This window comes from Polypterus senegalus, chromosome 4 (genome assembly GCF_016835505.1).
Source record: "Polypterus senegalus isolate Bchr_013 chromosome 4, ASM1683550v1, whole genome shotgun sequence".
NCBI classification, from domain to species: domain Eukaryota; kingdom Metazoa; phylum Chordata; class Cladistia; order Polypteriformes; family Polypteridae; genus Polypterus; species Polypterus senegalus.
In genome coordinates, this window is record NC_053157.1 from 197,068,777 (window position 1) to 197,093,019 (window position 24,243).

The following is a 24,243-nucleotide window of genomic DNA, read 5'->3' on the forward strand; positions in this document are numbered from 1 at the left end:
TTTTAATTTTTCGAGACAGGGAAAATTGCCTTTGGAGACAGAGACTTATTTTTGGGTATTTTATTTTTCCATTTTCCATTAAAGGCTTTGTGTGGGTGTTCACCAGAGAGAGGTGTATATGGTGTTACTTGTTAGGTGCATTACAATACATTTAAGTAATTTATACTGTAATCTTTGGAGCACAAAAAGGTAATTTGCTCAAGATGGCCCATGACTCATCTGTGAAAAAGTATATATCAAGGCGCTGCAGATTAAGAAAAATATAACTAGCCACTGATGAAAAAGCACCTCTGTGTAAGGGGTTCTTAAAAATATTTAGCAATAAAAAGGTTGAAAACCACTTGATAAAGAAATTCTGTAGTCACTAAGATTGGCCACATTTTGCATGTTGGTCAGACATGCAAATAAGAATTTCACTTTACTTTGCACATATGACACTTTTACTGATACAATTTCTACTATAGTACAAAGCTGACTCAAGTGAGCATTTGGTATAAGTACATTTCAACAAAAATTCAGTCTGAAACCATAAGAAAATGTACTGTATTTAAGAACAGGATTTTCTATGAATGTATTTGTTTGAGTTTTTCTTCCATTGATAAGATGTAATTTTTACTTATCCTGGACAGTGGTAAATGACTGTCCTGTATTATTATATATTTTAACTTGGAACAAGGAAATGCAAACTGTTACAGATCAAACATGATTACTTACAGAGAGCTCTCCAGATTTTTGTCCTTTGTTATAACCAGTGTTTGCTGGGATATGCTGTCACCATCCTGAAACTATATTTAAAAAAGCATTTGTTATATTCTTAGTTTCTTATTTAAACCTGTCTGATTTCATCTCATCATTTTGATTGAAAGTTTACAGTGTACCTTCTGCATATTGTCATCTAAGTCCTTCATGGCTTTATTTACATTTGGTTGCTTGAGCTCATTAATTCTCAACAGGACTGCATCTTTGGCATAGGTTTTGTTAGGATTGAGCACATGAAAACTACCTGGCTGAGATGAGCTTGACATTCATTTTCATGTGTAATTTGTGGTTATCTGGGCAACCAGTTCACAGGAAGCAGGCTTCTACCATGAAGACAAGTCTAAAAGTAAGCCTTCTTCATGCATTTAAAAGTTCAGTCTAAACATTAAAAACTGATCACTAACATCTGCTCTACTAAATCTTTCTATATTGTGTTCATGCATTCTTTGCTGTTACTTAGAACTATAAATTTCCCCAATGGCTGCACTTGATTAAGAACATGCACATTAGTCAGTGGCCACATGTTAGAAGAACTCAGAGGATATTATTGTACCATCAACATTTTTGTTTAAATATCTGACGACTCAAATGCCTCTTACTATTTACTGTGATTGACTGTTTATACAACCTGTGTCTAGTTTAACTAAATAAACTGTAACTTGTAGTACACTAACCTAACATCTACAGGTGATTGTTCACATTAAATTGTCTGAACAGTGGTATATTTGAATAGTTGCATTTGTGTATGTCACCTAAACAGGAAATACCAGCTGAGAACACAGGAAGTAGGCAACTTTTAAATAAGGATTTGTAAGAAACAGCTTCAGATGGCCTACTTGCTTCTTGTTTTAATATTTCCCTTTAAATTTGCAGTATTCAGATTAGTTTGTTTTAGAGTGTAAAGTGTTATGTGATTTGCTCCATGTTTCTGTACACTTCATTTCATACAGTATATACAGACTATCACCTTAAAGTGCAGAGAATAACAAGAGATGGTGCAATCAGTTTAGTGGAACATCCACAACAAGTCGGTACACTCAGTGATGAATGTTGAAGAAAGTCAACTCATGAAACACAGAGACTGTTGAGGTATAGGTCTGAGTGCAAGAGAATTTCTGTGGGTCAGCCCTGTCCCTGGCACCAGGTATACTTTGCACAATGAGCTTGTGTTCATATGAGTTTCTCAAGTTACTCATGTCCTCCGACAGTCCACAGAAGCTTGTTAGGTAAATTGTGGGTTTATGCCTACCCTGCATTGGCCACTAGTGAAAGTCATTTGAATCCAATGTTTAAAGAGTTTTATTGCCATTTTCCATGATATCTCTAATCCAGTTTAAATAAGCATGAAATAATGAAAAGGATGCATTTTAACTTCTCTGGTTATGATTTTCATGGAGAGGATATAATGGTGCAGCCAAAATGTAGAATGTATCCACTTAGGAGACCTAAATGTGAAAACTCTGTTATTTCCATATAATGTCTTCTTGCTCTCATCTGATTATGTTTTCTGGAATGCAATAAATTGCTTTTCATGTACAAGCTGAGTATAAGTATCTTGTAATTTGAATGACATTCTGTAGGTATTATATAGAAGGACCAGCAGTCCCAGGTAGAACAATGTAAATATTTTGCAAGTTGGAGGAACAGAAGGTGACATGATCATTAGTCCCACTGTAGTGTAAAGTACAATTAAAATAAAAGTATGGTTTTTGTTGAACTCAATATGTTTTTCTCATTGTAGGGTGGGGTATATGATCACACAGTTAATTGATTATCTCTTTTACCTTCAGCAATGCTGGTAAATAATTTAAATAATCAACAAGATGCCCATCAAGAAATGCCAAGCTAAATGCAAGTTGATTCAGGGATTTCCGTTTGACTTTCTGGCCAGGACACCAGAAATATGAAGAGATCTGTAAAATTTTCTTAATAAAGTCCATAAATCAGCAGAAGTCTACATTAACACTTTCTCTGTTGTGGTTTGAACATGACTGAAGGTTTACTTTCACAAATAACCGAAACATGCTTGTTGAAATAAAAAAACGAATATCATTTATTTATGACATAAGGATAATAAAAGATAGGTATATGCAACTATATATATATAATGTATATGGATATGAATATATACAGTATAGAGATGAAAGGTGCTAGCAGACAATGCAAAACATAAAATTCCTAAAGATAAATTGATTTTTTTCTCAGCTACATAGAAAAGAACATAACTGATCAAATCTGATTTTTCAATTCATGTGTTCAAGATGGATAAATTATTTAGGTAGTTAATTGAGCTTTTCATGTTTGTGCCATGGTGTTCATGTGCTCACAGATAATCTGCGCACTGACTTTCTAACCCCCACACCAGGATTGTGTGTGTATAGGTGTGTGTTACTTAATTTAGGATGAGAAACACGTAACAGCCTCAACTTATCCTTCACAACCTTTCAGTTACAGTGACAATAATACCATACTACATTAGCCGGATTTGTCCTGTCTACTACATAACAATACTAAATAACAATTAATAGTTGTCGGAATCAAAGTTAGTATACTTATAGTTCTTGTTTAAGCAATGCTTTATTGCTTTCCTGGTCTTCTTTCTCAAGACACGTAGAAGAAACTTTGGCATGCTTTCTTTTGTTTTAGGAGTTTGTCTCCTTCTTCAACTTGATTATACTTTCTGGTTGCTGGTGGTACTACAGCTTCACTTTGAGGTTTCTTACACAAATTGTCCTCGGTTGCTAGCAAAATTATATCTTCGGAGCAACTGGTGATCAATCAGTTGCCTTTTTCAGCAAGACAAGCATGTGGCCTCTTGTATACGGTCTTCTTCTGCTTGGCACTTGCTGTCTTGACAAGGTGTGGACTAAGGGCATCCCTAGTCCAACTCCTATTATGGACAGTATTCAATTTTTTTAGTTCAGTCCTGGTTAATTTTTGGCGTAGAAGGAAATGCTTTAACCTTTGTTATGCCCACTTCCTATAAGTATTGGTTTCTTTGGACAGAGGAGAGTATGGCCAGGTTAGGCAGGAAGATGATAGAGGGAAGCAGTGAATAAGGGTTGTACAAGGGTTTTTAAAGTAAGGAATAGAAGTCTTGCCATTGGCTTCTTGTGTGCATGTGAGGCAGTCCTTTAAGGTTGACCACTGGTGCAAAGTTCTGTTCCTGAAGGTTGACAGCATTTTAGTTATAAGCCTTTGTTCAAACTTAGGTATCTAGCTCATACCGATGAGAGCTAATCCCGCATGTTACTTTGTCTTTGATTGGTCAGTGTATCAGATAAAACATGTAGTCTGCATTCCACAGAGGGAATGCATCAGACAAACTGAGACCTTTTAGCTGGCACTAAGAGTGTTTTTCCTTGACTTTTAAGCCAGGATCTGTGTTCTAGCCATAGCAAAAGGATAGATGTCAGTCTGTTCTACAACAGAATTCTCTGAAAAGTAACAGTACAAATTGTACTTGTATTATCTTTTACCAGTGATCATGGGTACAGTACATAGGCTTGTTGATTTTAACATTTTTGGAAGTGCACTCTGAGCTAAAAAGTATAGCAAATATGAAAAAATAAATAAAAAATAATCCATCAATTTTGGGTGCTAACTTGGTAAGAAGTGTTGTCTGCCAAAACAAGAAACTAAGTTAATACAAAATAGTTTTATTTAATTGTTACCTAAAGGAAAGATTAGGTCACATCCACAGACTGTTTATAATTTTTACTTTTTAGACATTAAATAATAATTTGAATTATATTATTAACAAAAAAAAAGATTTCATTGCTTTGACATCTTTACAAAAACAAGTATTATATACAGCGTAAGAAGTGTGACCATTTACATAGGTATTTCCATCATGATGGAGATGAAGAAAATGGTCAAATTCTACTACAGTTACAGAGATGTGCCATAAAACTGTACATGCACAGCGCAGCTTATAGGGCGTCTGTAGTTTAATAGCAACTGGCTTAGCTTATTATATAAATGAGATCTGGAGAGAACACACACACACAATATTCAAAACATATAGCAAGTGCAGTCTTTGCAATTAGATACAAATTAGGGTTAAGCAAGTGACACAGGAAGCACTAAGCATGTCAACTCGTTTTGAAGAATATTCTGTATAATGGGATGCGTTTGGCCAGGTTTTCATAACCCATGTGACTATTCTTCAATTTGTTTTGGCATAGTTATAAATGGATACAACAATGGATATTGTTTCAAAATAAAAATGAATACTTGTGTAATTTAATTTGATGACATTTCCACTATCATTTTTTTAGAAATAAATATAGACAAACTCTTAGTAATGCTCTTGTTATCTTAGTATTTCTGAATATGTTTGTTACTGAGAAGGCTCTGGTTCTGCCTTGTTTTGTTGCACTTAAGTTGGGTGTACCTACTTGACATAGCTGTATGAGCACTAGAAAGCAGCTGGGACATTTACTTTGACAAATGGTTTACTTTGATTTATCTGTATTGCCTTAAATATCAGACTTCTTGAAGCATATTGATGTTTTGTCAGCTATCTGCTTGTACAATGTTATATTTGTTAAAATGTCCTTCATATTTAAAGACATGTATATTTAGGTGTTTTACAAAATTATTGAAAACAATGTGCTTTTTTATTTAGTGCAGTAATAGAATAAATTTTAATGTATAGCATATAGGTCTTAACACTAAACATGCAGATATACTGGGTCATAAATCCAACTGTAGATTTTATTCTTCATATTTTACTAGTGCATTAAAGCAAAAATTATATTATATTTAAGAATTTTGTCTTCTACATTTGTCTTGGAAAATCCACAGGTTTTTGAAAGGAAACATTTTGGCATGAAAAGCAGCAGAGTCATAGAGATAATCCTTTTCCATTATGAAATGAATGTTATTTGTTAATAATGTGATTATCCTCTTCTTAACTTGTAATTCACCTTGACCAAAGTTTACTATTTCAATATTTCAGACGAATTAAAAAGCAAGCAGCTAAAGATAAATCCAAGATTATTCGGTCTGGAAACAGGTACTGTAATTAAAAGTGGAAAGTTTATTATTAAATTTTTCCATTTACAGATATTTGAAACAGTATCTGTAAGAAATATTGTTGTTGGTATTTTTATTAAGGGAAATTCCACCCTAACTAGCTATTTGTCTTGTATGATGATTGCTTTTTGTAACTTTTGCATCAGCATGCTATGTACAATATGATGAAAAATGGACCTGAAACAGAAAATAAAAACTTCAGGATTTAGTATTTTAAACACTTAAAAATACTGTATATTTTATATTTTATAAAATAATTATCTTTGTGTATTAACTCTTTGACCACTATATTAGATACACATTTTTGTGACTATAAATAGTCACCTTCTCCGAACAAGTAATCAGGTGTCTTCAATGTATTATATACTGTACAGCATACATACTGTACATAGTGAAGCAGTTTAGGTGGAGTTCTACTAAACATTAAAAAGGACAAGATGCACCACCTCAGTGACTTGCCTGGTGGCATAGCACCAGGCATGATGGTTCTAGCATCTAAGAAATGGCTGCTCTCTTTGGAGTTGTAAGCACTAATGTCTCAAGACTTTACATACAATGGGTCAATAAACAAAAAAAAAATCCTATGAGTAGCAGTTTTATGGCTTAAAACACTGTATTAGTACGAGAGATCAGAGGAGAATGGCCAGATTTGTTCAGGCTAGCATAAATGGCACAAATGCCTGAATAACAACCCCCTATATCAGTGGTGTCTGGAAAGGTATGACACACACAATGCATAATATATTTTATTTTGAAGCAGAAGGCCAGGTCAGGTTCCAGTCCCATAAACTGAAAACAGGAAGAAAAGAACACAATGGACATGTAATCATTATAAACTGAACCGATGAAGATTTTGATGTGATATGGCAAATCTCACTTTCTGCTGAAACATAAAGAGGGTAGGATGACAATTTAATGAAAACTGAACCTGTGGAACTATCCTGCCTTTGTGCCAAAGGTACAGGCTGGTGGCTGTGAAATGTTCAAGTGTAGGGAGTATTTCTTAACATACCATAGTTCTGTTTGTACAGACTGAGAATGGCATATCATCAAAAAACAGAAACTGGTTCAGCTGCACTCATTTTATTAATTGAGGAACAGAAACGTATTTGCTGTACAAATGCATCATTTGCCAGAATGAAAATAAATAACTAACTTAATAAAAGACAGAGATTGTCTATCAAATGCTAACATCAAAGTTTAATCAACAAAATCAAAGTAGTAACCAGAAATCAAACAAAAATAATTGCTGCAGAATTAAAGTGTTTCACTAAGTCCTTTTTTGTTTCAACAACTTTTTGAAATTCCTTTAACCTTGTGGCCATGTTATATAATATGAAAAACATGAGACTTATTTCACATGCCTAAAAATCACTGAGCATCACAACCACTAAACAAACTAAATAGTAGTGCCGATGGAAACAATAAATACAACATAGCAGGACACATTACATTAAAAACAAGGAACTCAAAGCAGCAGCAACTGAAAAATAGAAAATGGTGCCAACGATGATGTCATCATCAAAATGGAAAGATGATAAACAAACAAAAAAGCATAAACAAATTATATATATATATATATTACATGCTATTATTACTGACAGAGCATTAATACATAAGAAAAAAATGTTGCTAACCATGTATATCTTTCTGTTCACAGTCTGTCTTTGTTGACTATTTCATACCTCAAAGAATTCAGGACGTTGTAGTGACAAAAATGAGGTGCTAATAAAGTGGTCACTGGTGGCAAAGTGGTAAAATTCAATTTTCTTTTCACATAAAAATATAAAATGACTCATTTAAAATATAGCTTGACACAGAAAAAGTTTAAGTATTTTCTTTATTGATCCTGGAGGTGTTTTGTGAGGTCCATTCTGCAAGATGGCTCTTTATCTTTTAGGACAACCCTTACACTTTCAACTTACTCATCCTTATGTGCCAAGGTGGGGATTAATCCGTGGTACTTAATAGAGAATTCATAATCATTTGGAACTTTGAAAATTAAATTATTTGGTTACAATACGAATGCAATATTAACTTTATAGCATTAAAGTAAAGGTTTTAGGATATGTATGTTGAAAATCTAATGGGGTCCTGTCCCAAGTACATTCACAAACATTATGTTTTCATGTTTTATTACAAAAGTTGATAGCTGTTTATAGAATAATGTGTCTTTAATTCCATAATACTTATAAAATAATTAAATAAGAATTACTTTCATAACTAAGTGCATTTTTTACTGTGTACCACTGTATGTAGGTATATACATGAGTTTACCATGATCTATAAAATAAAATCAAAATCAAAAATAAGCACTTGCATAAGCTGCTACACATTAGGTTTAACAGAATAAGTTCAAATTGCACTACAGTTAAGCAGCTTTTTACTAATGAAACACTCCATAAGTAATCTGGAATTGAGAACACAATGCTAAGAGCTACAGAAAAGGTTTGTTTTCCTCCTCTGTAGAATGTTGCCAATTTCCTGCTTATTGCTTGGTTAAGGGAAACATTTTCAGATACACGTCTGTCAGATGACAGTATGAAGTGCAGTCAGTATCCTGAAATATGTTCATGTCTACAAATTCAACAGTTGTATCCCCACATTTAAATGGTAGAATATTTGGTGAATTAACCAGGAACTACTGTACAAAAAAAAATCAATTCCAATGACTGAATGTATTAATTGTTTTGAAAAAGTTTTCCCTTCACCTCATAAGTGTGGGTTATGAGGGTGGGACAATGTCTCTTTCAAAGTCTTGTTCACTAATTGCTTCATTTACAAATTTTATTACAATCCTAATGATTAAATTTAAATATTATTCTTTAATACATTATGTGCTTCAATATCCCTTTTTGCCTAATGGTTTAAGGCACGAAAGTGATTACAATACTGATGCTTACATATGGGTTCATATTTGTCATATACACATACAGTATATGATAAATAATGTAAAATGATTTTGGCATTAAGCAGCAATGTCTGAACTGCTTAGATCTCACAGGAAATTGTACTGTAGTACATTTTTGATTTTAGCAGAAATGGGTATGGACTTTTAATACAGTACATAGGAAATGTATAGTAAGAATAAAACACACACACAGAACTGCTTGACCTGATATATGAAAGCCCACTTACTGTAGAGGTTAGTATCCTTTTTTTAAAGTTAGAGACTTGGTACTTCTTTTTTTCTTTTTCTACTTCTTCCTATTTTACTTCTGTAATTCTGAAGAGACCCATCATATCGGCTCCATATTTTGAGATTTTCATCATTTTACAGTTAAATGCTTTGTTTCAGCTAATAAACAGTAAACTGAAATTATTTTGCAGTAATTGACTTTCTTTCTGCACATAGTCTTTTCTGAAAATACTATGCTTCGACCCTGTCTTACCCTCTGGGGTTAGGACATTCTCTAAAATGTAAGTGGCCTCAAACTATTCTGTCTTTTTAAAGAGTAGACAGAGATGAAAAATGTAAAAATGTACCTTTTTCTGTCATTGTTTAGCAGGACTTTTTCTTACCTCTGTAAATGTCTGTGTGTAGCATGTAAGGAAAATGCAGGGCCCTGATAGGTATTTTACCCTATGGAAATGTCAGGATAATATCATAATAGGTGAAAGATTATCAAGTTACAGAGATATTCAAAATTAAAAAGATAATAATACTTCAAGCTGTAGAACTAAACATGCCATTTCAATTCAAGAGCTGAGAGTCTCCAACAAAACATACCTTTCTTATGTATCTTGTTTTGATTACATTTGTGAGTGATTTTTCTTAGCAGTGTTTTTATTCCTTTTCTTGCATTCGAATATTCATTTTTTTATTGCTTTGTTTTGTTTTGTTTATAGGGTGAAATCTAAATCTAAATTTAAATCTAAACCAAAAATCATTGAGGGGACCAGTTCTGGTAGAAGGTAATCTTGGGAAAAATTGTTTATTTTCAATTTTTCCTGTTTTCTGGAGCGCAGCAAAATGGACACTGTCTACTTAATAATTTGCGCCTGGCAACGCAGTTCTTATGTATATGCTTTTGTATTACACGCTTAATGTGATTATGCGTCCATTAGCTTCAGAAAACCAATATTTGCTTAGTTTTGTTAGACTTTAATGAGCAAATAATTTTTTGAAGAACGTACTTTAATTTTCAATAATTTTTTTAGCTTTTCCTTTTCACTAATAGCTTCACTTTTTCAGAACAGCATGTCCACATTTTTAGGTCTTAGGTGGCTTTTGGGCTTTAGGAATTCCAGTTAATTATAAATATATTTATTCTGAGATTGGATTCAGTTGGCATAATTAAAAATTCCTGACCAAAAAAGATACATACTGTGTTGCATTCTGATTGACTGGAAAAGCATGCGTGAAGAGGAGGCTGATGCACTGATTGACTGCTGTTTATTTGTGCCAGTTTTTCAAGGATGCTTTGTCACTTTAGGGCTGCTGTTCTCCTTCATCTATGTTAGTTGTTCTCTTGTTGAGGTTCCTGGTGTATCAAATGAGCTGTTTACTTATGTGAAGTGCTTCCCAAGCTGAGGACGACTTCAGTTACTAATGCATTACCTGCTTCATAGTCATAAATTCTACAGAGTATGCAGCTTAGTGTTTCAAATAAACATATCAGCCCCACTATTTGTTTCCCAGTGTTTGCAATTATTCCATAAAATACCTCTGATTCCTATGAGATGTTCAATCAAGTCAAGTTTCCAACATATTGGCAGAGTGGTGGTGGAGTGGAGGCTCTGAGGCTAGGGATCTGCACTGGCAATCCAGTGGTTGCTGGTTCGAATCCCATAAAATGCCAAAAGGGTCTCTACTCTGCTGGGCACTTGAGCAAAGCCCTTAACCTGCAATAGTTCTGTCCTGGGTATGATGTTAATCTGTATCTGTCCCTGCATGTAGGCCCTCCAACCTGCAGGGAAAAACTTGGGGGTTGGTGGCAGAATTGGCACTCCAGCCACCATAAAAAACCTCACACTGTTCCACTCCATCTGAACTAGTGAGGTGCTGAGGTATCACTCGTTGCATGGCTGCACTCGGGTTCTAATCTGGATCCTGAGTTGGTGTAGTGGGTGCGGCAAGGCACTCCAATACAATGCATGCTCCTAACCTATCTTCCAATATAGAGTTGACAGTTGTTTTTCATTAAGACTGACTGAGGCTACATTGATTTCTGCATGTCAAAACCAGACAAATCTCTTGCTAGTAAACAATATGCTACCAAACAGTTCCCTTACTTGCAGTATGTTGTATTGGAATTACATAAGCCCCTTAGGTGGTCACACTATTCTGTTATTCCTTATTATTGAAAGCAAGGAGTGTCTGTTCTAAGCAAACCTGTATGCAAATAAACACAATAACAACACTACCGTCTACTCAACAACTCAATAAACAATTTCATCAAAGACACCAATTATGACCAAGTCGTGTGTTTAAAATGTCCTGCTGCCACATTTATGTCTAGGGAGATAAGATGGTTCATAAACAGGAAAAAGCACTAATGAATAAGCTCATGTGAATAGAAGTAGTACATTTTTGTCATATGGTATGAAATAAAAGAAAGTGCAGCTTTTGTGTGTTTGCTCATGAGAAAAACTCTCTTAAGGAAACCCAAAATAATGTCAAAAGGCAAAATAGAGCCACAGTGCATACATTTTGAAGGTAATCTTATTTTATATGTCACCGTCTTGCTAAGTTCTTATATTAAACCCTTTGAGGTTCTGTTCATAGCTCATGTAGTCCTGGTCATTGTATCTCTCCATATGTTCTGTTCATGTCTGCCTGATGTTTGTGTTAGGTTAATTGGAAACTGGCCCAGTGTGGTCTTGTAATAGTATGTCAGGCAAAGACCTGGTGTGCTGACTGGGATTACTTCCTGTGACTGAACTGGATAAAATGGGTTAGAGACCCACAGATAAATAGAAAATATGTGTTTATTAAGTACACACAAAAAAATGGAAGAGTAATGACAGTTCAAGTTTTCTATCTTATCTGCATGAACAGAATGGGACTGTGACACATTATTCACCATTATGTGGCTTATGAGCCAGTTCAAAGTTTATATTCTGTTTCTCACATTAGCTGTTGACAGTTCTTCATCATATGGAAAAAATGGATTTGGCTTCCAAATTCTACACTGATCCATCTGCATGCAAGCTGAAAACCTGCTGTTAGTTAACTAGATGTACAGCCAATATTTCTGACCTGAGAAAATGTAGCTTGCACAATTCAGTGCCTTGTATTAATGGACTATATTGTACAGTATATTACTTTTGCTCTAAACATAACCCATATTATCCTTAAAAGTAAAATCATCTGTCCAGAATATGAGGTTTGTTTTTAATCTTTATGATGTCAACAGTTGGCTTTAAGCTTTTATAAATAAATGTTACATTTACAAGAGCCTTTCCTTATGTTCAATGACACAAAAATACTGGCCGAGAATATATGAAGTGAAAGTTGATTGGCCATGCATCGTAAGTTATTGCTTTAGAGCAGAGACAGCGGGGCCTAAAGGGTAACGAATTGCATTGTAAAGGCTACTGTTTCTGAAGCGGACACACAGACAGACTAGTATTCTGTTTGTGGTCCCACAGAGAGGTTCCAGGACTTGATTTTATTTACCCAGTGCTGATATAATGGATGAGCCCTACTACCTAAGCCAGCATCTGAAATAAGAGGCATATGATACTTCATGTGGAAGCAGGGTTTGCCAAGCCTGCATGAACAAAACTGAATCAATGCAAAGAAAACAAACAGGTGCACACTTTGTGTCCAAGGTTCTTGGACACTTTAGGGCTCTGCTAGTGTGCAAACTGTTGGGCAAATAGTTGTGCAAACCTGTTTGCTGGTGACAAGATGCAATTCAGTGGCTAGCTGAGTTGAAAAGTGGGACTGTGTGTTTAGTTTATAACACTTGTCAAATGAACAGGATTTACAAGTTGACATCAAATCTCATGGAGTGTCTGTTCCAGTCTTACTGCCTGAGAACATCAACAATATAATTTTTTGTTTTATATGTAAAAATAATCTTCATTTTTCAAACATTGTTTTGTGTTCCTGTAACTTTCATTGTCAACTGGATATTTTTAGTTTTATCTGATCATATAATCCCATAATAATTTTTGCGCTTTAATAAAATGATCCCATTTTACATTGCCACCTTTTGCACTTACTCTTGATAGTAACGGGGTGGAGTGGCCCTGTCACCTCTCCATTTGGCACTTCCTCTGTCTTAAATGTCATGCCTAATGTATTTTAAAAGTATACTTGTACATCTGCTGCACATTTATTCAAAGTTTCAATTTCATCATTAAGCAAATAATCATGTCCAACAGTATAGCATTAACATTTTGTTATTTTCTCAGGGATTCAATGAAAGTTCTGTTATTTTTTATTTAAATTATTTTCTCCCAGGTTGTTTACAGAAAGGCAAGAAAACACCTACCGAATTCACTCTGTGGCCTGTACTGGTAGTGAAGTGCACCTGTCAGTGTGTCCCCTGCAGTTTTACAAAGCTAATGCTACAGCGCCCTGTGAGGGTGGTATGCCTGTAGTGGTTAGCTGTGTTGCTGGACCTCAGTTTGCTTCTGGGAATGGACAAAAAAAAAAGAAAGCAATATCAGTAAGTAGATGAGCTTTATTGTGCTTTATTCATTTGGAGCCATGGCATGTTATCCATTGTTAATGGGCAGGTCACCATTTTCTCACCAAGAAGATGTGGTTCATCTTAATTGCATAGAAGAAGGAAGCAGCTATCATTTTAATCAGAATGGCATTACTTCCAAACTCAAAGAAATCAGTGCATTTGTACCACAATCTCCCATCTCTGATTGTTTATATTTAAACTGTTTTAACTTTTTTTTTAGCTTCGGGTGCGTTTGAAAGGTGGTGCCAAAACTGGGGAAGGCCGTGTCGAGGTCCTGAAGAACAATGAGTGGGGCACTGTGTGTGATGATCGATGGAACTTGCAGGCTGCCTCTGTTGTCTGTAGGGAGCTGGGGTTTGGAAGTGCCAAAGAAGCCCTGACTGGAGCCCGCATGGGACAAGGCAGGTCACTTTAAAAATTATCTGAAAATGTTTGTCCTTATCATACTTGTATGTAGTTAGGTCTAGCAAATGACTTTTCTAATATATTTTACCAGTTTGACTTATTCATTTCTTTTTTATTCTGGACTTCACAGCTACTCAGCATTTACACTTTAGTTCTTTAGTGCCCTGGAGACCTGCATTCAATTCACAGCCTGATCACTGTGTGTGTGTGTGTGTGTGTGAAGTCTTCACATTCTTACAAGCACAGGGATTTACTTGGGGTGCTTTGACATTGGCCCTTTCCATAAGTGAATGTGCTTGTATGAATCAGCGAACCCTGCAGTGGACTGGCATCCCATCTTTTGTTTGTTACTTTCCTTCCTCAGGACTTCTGGAATAATTTATGAATTCCACAGACAGTAACCAAGCTGAGAATTAAACCTACATGTTTCACATGAAGAGTTGCAGTTTTAGAAAAATAAAAAAAACAGAGAAGCTAGGAGAACAAAATGAGGAAGGCACAAAAGAGGTTGCAACGAGAAGGTAGCAACATGTATTGCAATGCATGGCCCACTTCAACTGTACTCATATGTTAAATAAATAGCAGTTCATGATACTGTACCTTTTATGCAAACCAACCTGCTAAATAAATAAATTTAATGATATCCGTCAATTTACTGAAATGGCCAGAATCAAATGAATGAGTTCAATAAAAAGATTAAACAGCCGATTGTTATTTTCTATAATAAGGAATTTGCTTCAGCTTGGCAGAGGGAAGTATTGATTAATTATTATGTAATCCAAGGCGACTTAAACATCTGAGATATAAAATTGGTTACACTTCTTTTGTTTTTCCAGTTGGAGCACAAGCAGGTGAAGTGATTTGCTCATGGTCACACATTGTCAGTAGCAGGTTTTGAAGTCCAAAGCCTTAGCCACTGTGTCACACTGATTAACTAGCTCAGTTCAGGCTAACTAAATAAAATCTGCATCTCAGTCCTTCTTGTGTTTATATGGAGTGCTTGTTGTTTGTGATCCTGCATTCCCATCAGATGCACATTAAAGTTAACTACTGACTCTAAGTTGGTACTCTCATGGACTGGTGTTCAGTCCAGGTTTGGTTCCTGGCTTGCTCAGGGTAGGTTTTAAACCTCTGCAGCACTGAATTAGATGAAGCAGGTTTCAGAATGTATTGTTATATTATGTAAATAGAATTCCAGACAATTAATTTTAATAGGGAGCTACAAAGCTGTCTCTCATTTTTACTATCTTGTATACGTAGTATTGAGAAAATATAGGAATCGTGAAAAAAATTGATCTTGAGGTTTTGATGAATCTTGACGTTTTAGACCGTCCTGAGTCTAAAAATACCAGCTGTCTGTTTTCTAGCTTGAACTACTTGCTTCACGTCCTTCCATAGCATCACTTTTGGGTTTAGGTCTGCTTACTTAACTAGCTTAGTCCAAACTTTTAATTTTGGTTCACTTCATCTTCACATGATTGCACTACCCCTGCCCTTTTTGACTGCTGGAGTGATATCCGTACTGTGAGATGTTACTGTGTTTGCTTTACACCAGGCACAATGAAGCCCATTTTTGTTTAGGGTCTTTCTGATTGTGGAGTCATGAACACGGACTTCTGATGAAGCAAGAGAAGCCTGCATTCTTTTTAGGACCACTTGTGACATTCTGGGCATTTTGTGCTGGGTTTTTGGAGTCATTTTGTCAGGCAGGCCACTCCCGGGGTGATTCATTACAGTTCCAAGAATTTTCCATGTGAAGACTAGGGTTCTTACTGTGGTTTGATGTAGCCCTAGACCATTTGAAATAGCTTTTGAAGCCCTATATAGACTGACAAGTGTCAACCTTTTTCCAGTCTCTCTAGATGTTTCCTTTGATGGTGGAATTATGAGCTTGTTGAATTTTTGTGCTTTTTACTTGATTATGTTGGTAAGAGGTTTAGAATAAGTAGGGCTGCTGGTCATATTCAATCAGTAGAATCAAATTACCCCCTTAATTGGTTTAATTTAAGTATAGAGGCAGTTACTTTTTCACACAGTGCAGTTTGGAGTTGGATAATTTTTTACATTAGACAACTGGAATAGGATGAAAAAAATGTTATTTGTTCACACAGGTGCCCTTTACTTTATATTAGATTTCGGGTCAGAAATGTGTAGTAAGAGAAGAAATCAGAACAAGACCAAATAGTTTTAATGGCTCTGCACAATGTCTGTGTTTTAAATAACATAACAAGTGACACGTTAAACTATTGCTGCAGTGGACAGTCACATCATGAATTAAGCTCATATCCTGATCCCCAATATTCCTGTCTTCTTTGACTAAGAGTACCAGTCATCTTACTCAGGATTCTCAGATTCTGGCTTGACATAATGTGTTTGGTAATTTAAGGTTTTCATCCTTTTACGTGAGCTTTTGCTGGCTTTGCTCAAGTTACTGCAGCTGTTTGGGTATTATGCCCATATCTCAGACTGCTTGAAGCATGCTGCTATCACTAGCAACAGTATTATTGCTTGACTTGTAAGAAAAATATACAGTGAGTATAGTGTTGTTGTTTATTTTGTGGCACAAACATTACAGACCTTTGACATAGTATAATAGTGCCCTAATTCTCTGAGAACAAGTAGCCCTACAAGCATTATGCTACATTTCAGAAGGCTTTGCAGTAACATTCCTATTCTCAGCGTTTAATTTGAAAAACATCCTCCTGGCTCTACATAGTTGTGTGTTTTAAAACTAATTTAAACTCAGATTTAGCATTACTTTATAAAATAAGTAGTTTAGGTAATTATAAACCAGTCAGCCCAACATACTGTAGATCGTCTATCCATGTTCACATAATGTGACCTAAAGAATCTCAAAATTTGATGATCTCTATTCTATTACACATTCTATGTAATGTATATATAGATATACACTTAAAAATATGTTCAAGCTTTTGTTTAAATTTCAGTCCTAATTCTATTTTTGCCTCTATGTTTCATCTAGGAACGCAAAGTACAAGTTAACCTCAACATTAGTTACTGGCACAGCTGCATTTCTAGACTAAAATCTTTTTTTGTTAACCTAATAAGGAAAGACAAGGAGTATACACACATAAAAATTACTAGAACATCTATGAGCTTTCTGTTGGTCCTGTAGGACAAAGTGGGCATTTCCTGTTGTGCTAGACCTTTAGTGGCACAAAAAGCCTGTTAAGACATCAGATTTACTATAAAAGGGATGCAGAAAGCCAGTTGCCTTCCAGAGTAGACACAAAAGTGAAAGACTAAACTGCAACTCTACCAACATTTTGGTTATTTGATAACAAAAGCAAATCTGATCATTAATGAATTAATTGTTGAATAACATCAGTTGATTCTTCTTCCACATGGGGCCCCCTTTGACCCATTAATGGAAAATGATGGCTTGTATTGCTGGAGGTGACTTCTTGAATAATCCATTGAAACCAAACTATAACCAACCTGTTCATTCACAGTATTATAACTCCATTATCAAAAGAAATAATGTTGTAGAAGTCCTCTGCTGGCACTTGCACATGCACTCGAAAACATTATAGCTGTACTCAGCAGCAGTGATCTGATATTTATGAAAATCGGTGTACAGAACCATGTGATACATGATCAAGAATCGAATGAAAGACAGAGCCAACTGCTTTAATAGTCTGGAGTGAGCTACACATAGATGATATTTGTATCACATACAAACTCCTCTTCTTCTTTTGGCTGCTCCCGTTAGGGGTTGCCACAGCGGATCATCTTCTTCCATATCGTTCTGTCTTCTTCATCTTGCTCTGTTACTCCCACCACCTGCATGTCCTCTCTCTCACCACATCCATAAACCTTCTCTAAGACCTTCCTCTTTTCCTTTTGCCTGGCAGCTCTATCATTAACATCCTTCTCCCAATATACCCAGCATCTCTCCTCTGTACATGTCCAAACTAATGCTATCTCGCCTCTCTGACTTTGTCTCCCAACCGTCCAACTTGAGCTGACCCTCTAATGTATTCGTTTCTAATCCTCTCCATCCTCGTCACACCCAATGCAAATCTTAGCATCTTTAACTCTGTCACCTCCAGCTCTGTCTCCTGCTTTCTGGCCAGTGCCACCATCTCCAATCCAATCACAACTGTGCTGTAGACCTTCCCTTTCACTCTTACCGATACCCGTCTGTCACAAATTACACTCTTTTCCACCCATTCCACCCTGTCTGCACTCTCTTTTTCACTTCTCTTCCACAAACCCTGTTACTCTGAATTGTTGATCCCAAGTATTTAAACTCATCCACCTCACCAACTCTACTTCCTGCATCCTCACCATTCCTCTGACCTCCCTCTCATTCACACACATATATTCTGTCTTGTTCTTACTGACCTTCATTCCTTTCCTCTCTTGAGCAAACCTCCAACTCTCCAGGGTCTACTCGACCTACTCCCTCACTCTCGCTACAGATCACAATGTCATCAGCAAACATCATAGTCCACGGGGACTCCTGTCTAATCATGTCTGTCAACCTTTCCATCACCATTGCAAATAAGAAAGGGCTCAGAGCTTATCCCTGGTGTAATCCCACCTCCACGTTGAATGCATCCGTCACTCCTACTCCAGTTCTTACCACTGTCACTCTTCCCTCGTACATATACTGACAACTCTTACATGCTTCTCTGCCACTCCCGACTTCCTCATACAATACCACAACTCCTATAGAGGTACCCTGTCATATGCTTTCTCCAGGTCCACAAAGATGCAATGCAAGTCCTTCTGGGCTTCTCTATACTTCTCTATCAACACCCTCAGAGCAAATATTGCATCTGTGGTGCTCTTTCCTGGCATGAAACCATACTGCTGCTCACTAATCATCACCTCCTTTCTTAACCTAGCTTCCACTATTCTTTCCCATAATTTCATGCTGTGGCTCATCAATTTTTTTCCCCTTGTAGTTACTACAGTCCTGCACATCCCCCTTATTCTTAAAAATTGGTACCAGTACACTTCTTGTCCACTCCGCAGGCATCCTCTCACTTTCCAAGATTCCATTAAACAATCTAGTTAAAAACTCCACTGCATCTCTCCTAAATACCTCCATGCTTCCACAGGTATGTCATCTGGACCAACGGCTGTTCCATTCTTCATCCTCTTCATAGCTGTCCTTATTTCCTCCTTGCTAATCCATTGCACTTCCTGATTCACTATCTCCACATCATCCAATCTCTTCTCTCTCTCATTCTCTTCATTCATCAGCCTCTCAAAGTACTCTTTCCATATGCTCAACACACTCTCCTCGCTTGTGAGTACGTTTCCATCTTTATCCTTTATCATCCTAACCTGCTGCACATCTTTTCCAGCTCGATCCCTTTGTCTTGCCAATCGGTACAGGTCCTTTTCACCCTCCTTAGTGTCCAACCTCTCATACAACTCATGATATGCCTTTTCTTTAGCCTTCGCCACCTCTCTCTTCACCTTGTGCATTATCTCCTTGTGCTCTTGTCTACTTTCTGCATTTCTCTAATTATCCCACTTCTTCTTTGCCATCCTCTTCCTCTGTATACTCTCCTGTACTTCCCCATTCCACCACCAGGTTTCCTTTTCCTCCTTCCTCTGTCCAGATGTCACGCCAAGCATCCTTCTTGCTGTCACCCTTACTATTTCTGCTGTAGTTGCCCAGCTGTGTAGCAACTCTTCACTGCCACCCAGTGCCTGTCTTACCTTCTCCCTGAACTCAGCTGTGCAGTCTTCCTTTTTCAACTTCCACCATTTGATCCTTTGCTATGCCCTTCCTCTCCTCCTCTTCTTCTTGATCTCCAACGTCACCCTACACATCACCATCCTATACTGCCTAACTACCCTTTCCCCAGCCACCACTTTGCAGATTTAAATCTCCTTCAGATTGACTCTTCTGCATGAGATATAATCTACCTGTGTGCATGTTCCTCCCTCTTCTTAAAATACATATTCACCACAGCCATGCCCATCCTTGTTGCAAAATCCACTATCCTCAGACCTTCTTCTTTCCTCTCCTTGACACCATACCTACCCATCACTTTCTCATCTCCTCTGTTCCCTTCACCAACATGGCCATTGAAATCCACTTCAATCACCACTTTCTGTCCCTTGATAACACTTTCCATCACCTCATCCAACTCACTCCACAAAACATCTTTCTTATCCATCAAACACCCAACTTGCGGGGCATATGCATTAACAATGTACATCATCACACCTCCAATTTCCAGCTTCATAATCATTACCCTGTCTGACACTCTTTTCACCTCCAAAACACTCTTGACATACTGTTCCTTCAGAATAACCACTACCCCATTTCTCCTCCCATCCACACCATGATAGAACAATTTGAAGCCACCTCTGATCCGCCTGACCTTACTCGCCTTCCATTTAGTCTCTTGCACGCACAATATATCAACCTTCCTTCTCTCCATCTTATCAGCTAACTCTCTTCCCTTACTAGTCATACTGCCAACATTCAAAGTTCCTACCCTCAGTTCCACTCTCTTTACCTTCCTCCTGCCTCCAGATACATCTCCCCACTCTTCTTCGGCAAACAGTAGCCCAATTTCCGCCAGCACTGTGTTGGCTAACAGTACTAGTGGCGGCCGTTGTTAATCTGGTATGGAAATCTGTGTCATTGTCCGCATATTGATCTGGAAAAATTTTACACCGGATGCCCTTCATGACGTAACCCTGGGATCGGTACAAAGAAGCACACTGGTTTGTGCATCCCCTGTGGCTGGGGATACGAACTCCATGGCTAGTAAATGGCGTTCCATGGCACATCATATCAAGCCTAGTGCAAATGGTTGTCCAGGAAGACATCAGTCCCAGATTGTCCTACATGTTCTGTTTTGGGACCATTACATGTTGATACATAGGCATTATCAGGAAATGGTAGCCATATGTGGTCAGGTTTTGTCCTGTTGGCCACAGGAAGCTTCGATAGGGTGGCAGGATATCCTCACAACAGAGCTGACAGGAAAGAAGCAGAGGTGAATGAAATGCATGATAGACTGTATAAGACTCCAGTAGTCAACAACCAAGAAGTGAAGCTGGAAAAGTGAGTACCAATACTGAAGATGACCCAGCACCAGTCCAGACACACTTGGCAGTAGGAAACAGCAGGAATCCATTTAGGATTTGCCAGTTCTAGCCTGTTTGATTTTTATGCTTTGTTTCCTCAGGGCCCCTTAGATTCTTCTGTCACCAAACTTGGCTCCTGCTTGACTCTCTCAGTTGTGTGTCGTGGAAATCTTGGCATGTTGTTAAAATAGAAAATGCAGTATTAGGCCGCCATGATCAGTCTTGTGTTTGCTTATTGCCTTTTTATGGAGCTCCCTAGTGGTGAATATATGGGAATATATGGGAACAGACATGCACACTTTCTTATTTGTACGCCTGGTCAAACTGATTGCTTTTTTATGAAAACTGCTTTGCAGTTTCATACTAGTAGGCCTAAATACAGGGCTTGGCTTTATCTGAGCAAAGTCACCATGTACAAATCAGAAAACTGAAAGATATTATTTTAACAACTAAAACATCTTGACTTCTGTGTGAGAACTACCACAACCATGCTGGTATTTACAAGGAGAATGCTGGCATCAGCAGCGTCTCATTTAAGAGAAAAGACGTTTTATTCGGAAATGATTCAGGGCAGACTGCTTAGAATTATGACTGGAAAAATGCCAAGTTATAAGTTGGATGTTTGTCAGGAGAAGGGAGAAGGAAGAAGGCAAGGCAATGAACCCACATTGCCGTCTTTAAAAAAGTCTGGCTGGAGCAAAAACAAATTTTTATCCAATTTCATAATTTTTGTTTATTTAGAAATACTTCTAAAAATGTAGAAATGACCTTGTGCTTTTACTAAACATTTTTTCAGCAACTGTAATATATATCTTTAACACTTCTTGTACATATAGAATAGAATTTTAGTCCAAATTCTGTTAAAAAATATCCATTGGCATATAATGAAGCTATGAGGGCTAAAAAGGAATATACACAGCTTGACCAGATGGAAGTAATCCCACTGTAATCTTCTCTTCAAACGTAAAGGCATGTGGAAAATGAGTAAAATCTGCAGGACAAAGGCATCCCAGTTGAATCTGATTTTATTATTCTGCATTGTAACAAAAGCATTAATCTTCTCTAAACAAAGCAGATGTGGTTTGATGAAGAGCAAGTGGCAGGAAGGGAATGCTGGCCCACACTCACTTTTTGTTAAAATTTGTGTGATGAACCTGGCACTTTTTGCATTACTTTTCACTTTTTCTCGCTGTTTGTTTTGATCATGGATCCAAATAGCTATTTTCTGTCTTCGTGTAGAATTACTTGTATGGATTATGTCTTGTCTGGCTTCTGGGACAATTGAATTTCTGTTTGGTTCACTGAATAAAACTTTCTTCGATTGCCCTTCTGTTGCTCTTGTCTGATTTGTGATCATTTCTATTTACAATGTGGAGATATAGTTTTTGGGAATGCTCCCTTTTCTTTGATATACTAGATCACTGCTAGTACTACATGTCCTTCAATAGAGTACTGAACTGATGCCCACACTCACCAGTAAGTCTTTCAAGGTTCTGGTGGCCCTGCTGGCCAATTTGGTTGCCTTTTTATATACTTCACTGGCTGCAACTGTGAAGTTCCGAAATATGTCATCCTACTCAAGGTTTTGAGAATTAGGATGTTAAGGTACAAAATCTATGCTACATTGAAAGAAACTCTGGATTTCCATCTGTGCACAACAGACTTTCTGCCTCAAAGATTGCCTAGTTTAACACAAAGTCTTATCAGTGGCAAAGAACTCACACAGCAACTTTGAAATTTTATGTTTAACAGAGGCTTGGCAAAAATCAAACTTGTTTGTGTCTCAAGTAGGGGCGACTCCATCTGGTTCTTTACTTTACAGGGCTTGCAGCTCAAGACAAGGGTGGAGGGCTTGTTGTAATTGTGAGATCTGAGCTAAATATCAAAAGAACTGACTGTCCATTGTCCTTCAGTGGCACTCCACTTTTTATCTGATCTGACTGAACTGGTAATTCCATTAAGTTCTCTTTCTCAGGTAGTCATTCTTGTAGGTGACTTCAATATCTACATTTATAGAGCAGCACTTTTCACTGTCTCAAGCTTCCCGCTCTTAACTGTAAATATCAGATTTCTCTCAGGAACCTTAAAACGATCTGTCCCTGCTAGATCAATTCCTGATCTTTTTCTGTCTTCCCTTATTCCATCCACATTAGATAACCTTGTTGATCACTACAACTCAGCCCTCCATTCAGCAGTAGCTAAAATAACTCCTTTAAAACACAAGGAGGTTTCCTTTAAATGTTCAGCTCCACGATATAACCAGCATTTTACCAGCAGGTGAAGGTGAGTTTTAATTTTTTTTTTTTGCTTATCATTATCCATACCCGTGTAAATAATTTGCATGTTTATTAAGACAAAATAAGTAGGCAGCAGATCCAGTATTACTGTTTATTCTATTTCAGACAATATTAAAAAAGGTGACCGCAGGTGGTGATGCTATTGCTGTGGTAAGCACATCTTCGGGTGCTGGCTGCGCACACATCCCTGTCTTGGAAATCGCCGGGCAACCATCACGCCACATTCTGACGAATGCTGTTCTGGTGCCACATAATGCAATAGGGGATGCTGTAAGACATGTGACCAATGAACTAAGGAGTATAAATGCTGTACTATGTTGTATTGACCACAGATTATGGTTAAAAATGAAATGCTGCATTTGATATTCCATTTTTACATTATGTTGATTACATTCAAATGAACTTGTAACGCTGTCCGATTTGGCTGATCATTTGGTGGATCAAGTTCATCATATCGTATCTCTTCAAGTAAGGGCAATCCACCATTGTGTGCCACATTATACAGCATGCTACATGCTTGTACAATGCGACACATTTCCTGTGGACTATCGAGCAGCACATTAATAGAGTGGAAATGATTTATATTTACATAAGCAAATTAATTCTGTGAAGGTGCCTTTATAGCAATGTGCGTGCAGTCGTGCGCTCCAGCCATGTAGCTAGCATAGCGTGACTCAGTGATGATTGAGAAATACCCGATTGGTCGGCGATTTCACATTGAAAAACTCCTGTGGTTAAAACCCTAAAGAGTGAACAAAACTTGCAAAGGAATAGGTAGAGCACAGTTCCTCAAAGTCTGCAATCGTGAAGACAGTCACAGTTCAGCACACACCTCCAAGAGGATAGTTCTTACCAAATTTAAATCAAATTAGAAGCCAGTTATCATCATGGGACAAGAAGTCAGTATAATCTCTAAATACACACTCTTGTCTAATTCTTCAATTTGTGACATTTTCTAACAACACTAAAGCAGCCATGGTAGTTGAAATATTTTGGCCATTCCATGCACC

The 24,243-nt window shown here is 37.1% G+C and overlaps 1 protein-coding gene across 10 annotated transcripts in view; it reads left to right on the forward strand.

The window, feature by feature from the left end:
* loxl3b (lysyl oxidase-like 3b) overlaps positions 1 to 24,243 on the forward strand; it is a 150,336-nt gene that overhangs the window by 80,506 nt on the left and 45,587 nt on the right. For 5 of the 10 annotated variants that reach the window (XM_039751831.1, XM_039751830.1, XM_039751829.1 and 2 more), the window contains 4 exons: positions 5,723 to 5,779; positions 9,649 to 9,714; positions 13,214 to 13,421; positions 13,666 to 13,846. In XM_039751831.1, coding sequence (XP_039607765.1) covers positions 5,723 to 5,779; positions 9,649 to 9,714; positions 13,214 to 13,421; positions 13,666 to 13,846 — 512 coding nt within the window. The remainder of the gene's footprint in view (positions 1 to 5,722; positions 5,780 to 9,648; positions 9,715 to 13,213; positions 13,422 to 13,665; positions 13,847 to 24,243) is intronic. The other 5 variants (XM_039751834.1, XM_039751833.1, XM_039751839.1 and 2 more) reach the window with 2 other exon arrangements.